The sequence below is a fragment of the Diachasma alloeum genome, unplaced genomic scaffold (assembly GCF_001412515.2).
Source record: "Diachasma alloeum isolate Michigan unplaced genomic scaffold, Dall2.0 Dall_scaffold_00724, whole genome shotgun sequence".
Taxonomy (NCBI): Eukaryota; Metazoa; Arthropoda; class Insecta; order Hymenoptera; family Braconidae; genus Diachasma; species Diachasma alloeum.
The window spans coordinates 260,354-263,834 of NW_021680855.1; the positions used below are offsets into that span (position 1 = coordinate 260,354).

The window sequence follows — 3,481 nt, forward strand, 5'->3', positions numbered from 1 at the left end:
TGGGGGGGGGGGGGGAAATCGTGAAGACCCGAGAGGGTTTACGAAAGACAACAATTTTTAGTATTTCACTATAGTATATTCATTTTTCCCAATTTACCACATTTTTCTGCTAGAAAAATGTCTTTTCTGTCCTGGGAAATTCAGGGAAAATTCAGAAAAAATCGGATTATTTTCATGCAGAAAATTAGCACATGTTTAGTTCTTTGCTATTGTGCACTCTTTATCCCCATTCCATCCTATTGGTCTGCTGGATAAACGCCCCAAACTCAAAAATCGATTTTTTAGCCAAAATATTTCAACAGAATTTTTTTTTTCTGCAGAAAAAAAGCACATAGAAAGGACATATTTTTTAGCTCATCGCCGACGCGACCCCATTCCGCCTCGGGTCTGATAATTTTCTGGGACTATCCTTTTTTCCATTTACGGTATATCCCTAGAAAACACGTTTTTCTTGAGATTGTCCCCATGTTTGTTACACACAATGTTCCTAATAGTTCGCAGCTATTGAAAAAAATTCGAACTAGCTGTACTGCACAGTTTAGGAAATAATAAATAATGAAAGGCGGACTTTCAACACGCGAGGAAACAGCCAAAGGGGGTTTATGGTTTCCCTCCTAACCGATTTTTCCCTGTTGTGAGAAAACGGCTCTTACGATGTTTTTAAAAAACTAATCCGTGATTGGTCAATTCCGAACACGGTGAATTTTTTACAAAATTTTGTACTACACAGTTTCTCCGAATATTGAATTTAAAAAAATGGAAATTTCGTGGAAGGATTTCTTATTTGATTCAAACTATTATGGTTGCCAACACCATAATAGCATGTGTAACACGCATCAACAAAATATGAGGATAGAAAAATGCATTATCTTATGAGAATGTAATAAATTAGAATCATTTAGAATTTTTTCCGGAAATCCATAGAGACTAACTTTTGGATGTTATTGTCTTGGGATATACCCAAGACAATAATTCTTCCTTAAGGTGAAAGGATGATGGCATTATATACCTAATCTACTGCAATCAATTCCATCCTTTGATATTGAATGCGAGTAGAGATATAAATTTTTTACGTTGACTCTGATTTTCAGGGTCACTTTGTGTGTAGTAACCAAATGGCTCTGAAGGAGTAATTTTTTTTCAGATCATTATATATTAAATGTCCAATAGATTGACATTATTTTAATTCCTTCAGCCCAGAGAGAGATATCAATTTCCAAAAAGAGGCCGATTTGTGGTTGACTTGTTTTGTTGACAAATCTTAGGTGTATGACTTAACTCTCGGCCGCTAGATTAAGTTGATTAGAACATCTATTTGAATTAAATAATTTTCCTACAATAAAATGCGTTTTGAAGCGCCATCTGTGAACTATCAAACTACTCAAGTCCGATTGTGGTCTGATTAACACAACCTCAAACCTCGCGTTGAAAAAGAATTGGGAGGATACAGAAGGAAGGTCATTGGATGCCCCATCATCTTACCTCAGAAAACAAAAGTGGACACTGTGAAATTGCCATGTGCTTACTGACCAGATTCAAACAAAAAGACTTGTAATATGAAATTGTGACTGGGGGTAAAAAGTAGATATTTTACGACAATCCTAAGAGGCGAAAGTCGTGGGTTTATCCGGGGGGGCCGTCAGCGAGTACTGCAAAATCAAACATTCACAGGAAAAAATTGTTGTTGGGTATTTGGTGGGATTCCAAAGGTGTAATCTATTATGAGCTACTCGAACAGGGGGACACGTAAGGCAAGTAATTTTGCTGCAGGACAACGCGCGGCCGCACACAGCAAAAGAAACTCTGAAAGTTATCTCCACGTTGGGCTGGGAAATTCTCCCACATACGGCGTATTCTCCAGACCGAGCGCCTATTGACTATCACCTTTTTCGGGCGCTACAACATTACCCATTCCTACATGGATACCCACTTCCAATCTCCTGAAGAAGTCCGGCAGGGCATTGGTGACTTTATCCAGTCAACACCACCATCTTTTTTCCGAGCCGGAATCCGACAATTGCCCCATAGATGGGAGAAATGCATGCAAAGTGACGGTGATTATTTCCAAGATTAAATCTGGATTCATTTTTTTATGAAGAAATGTCGAAATAGTAAAAAAAAAGGCCGAGAATTAAGTCATACACCTACTAACTCCTTAACAAAGCGCCGCAGACAAAAGAAGCTGGAGCTTGTCGTCTCCAAATAACTCCACTAGTCTATCCTCACGATATGAACGATGAGTTTCGGGACACTCTGTATACAATACATCAATTACATATGTAAAATATATAATTCTCATAGTATATATTTTTCCGTCCGGGTATCCCAATTAGTCTTAGTCAAAGAATACAAATATATGGACCTACATTACTTATACTTTTGTCTGTGTTCAAATATTTTTTCAAGTGTTGTCAAGTGGCTCAAGTGTTTTAAGTTCAAATTATAAAGATTCTATCATTTTTTTTGTACGAACCTCAGCGATATTGTTAAGCAGACCTAAAACTTTGGTTTCGATACTGGATTCACCCTGGAAACTTTCAAGCACCTCCAAGAACAAATCCATTCCACCTTCTTCTAAGAAAACTTTACAAGTTGTTGCGCTCTCATCCGTTAAATTCCACAAGGCACTCAGTGTAAATCTCATCGTAATATCAACTGATTTTGATTCAATTTTTGATCTGACCATTGAGAGTAATTTAGACATATATTGCGGCTTTGCTCCCAACATTGACGTTTCCACTGTTGATATTTTAGCTGCTAGAATTGAACATATTGCCACAGACATCCGATTCATTGACGGATCGTCGAAAGCTGAGAGACAGTTCATCACCAGTTTCGCACATCTATATTAAAAAATAGTAGAACATGAATGTCAGATGATAAGTAAAAGGTGAATTCGCAACATGCAGTAGTGAAGTAGCGTAGGAAATGAGTTGAAATATATTCTTCTCAAATTTATTCCACTAAAACTCTTTTCTCTAAATACATTTGCAATAGGTATGCCACTTATGGATGAAACTCATTTCGCTATTCATCTTGAAAATGAGTAATTATAAGATAATTTTCCATTCTTGAAACTTGAAGTATCGAGTTGAACCATTGTAAATTTCTTTGTGCGAATCCACCAATTCTGTATATGAAAAATTGCCTGCAGTTTTTTCAACTTTTTTGCTTTTTTTTATCGGAAAGTATAGTCCATTATAGGAATAATGAGCACAGCCAAAGCCCTTTCATCCCATTATTGATGGAGATATTGGAAAATTATTGTTCCTATAAACTTTGTTTTTCAATTCTAATTATGAGCCACTGTCAATAGAAAAAAAAAATGAACTCATAGATTCTATCAGAAATTTTCTTAACTTTTCGAAAAACATCGTTTTTTCTGCATGTATGTATTTTGGCATGAAAAACTCAAAGGGAAAGTTTGAAACGGTTATCTGGGACCATTTTCCACTCCTTTTTGTTTTTTTTTTATCATAAA

General features: G+C 36.3%; 1 protein-coding gene across 2 annotated transcripts in view; it reads right to left on the reverse strand.

Moving 5' to 3' along the window:
• LOC107044396 (protein zyg-11 homolog) overlaps positions 1-2,844 on the reverse strand; it is a 157,145-nt gene extending 154,301 nt beyond the window's left edge. For both annotated transcript variants that reach the window (XM_015266257.1, XM_015266258.1), the window contains exon 1: positions 2,474-2,844. In XM_015266257.1, the coding sequence (XP_015121743.1) occupies positions 2,474-2,827 (354 nt within the window). In that variant the 5' untranslated portion in view covers positions 2,828-2,844. The remainder of the gene's footprint in view (positions 1-2,473) is intronic.
• Between the last annotated feature and the right edge of the window lie 637 nt (positions 2,845-3,481).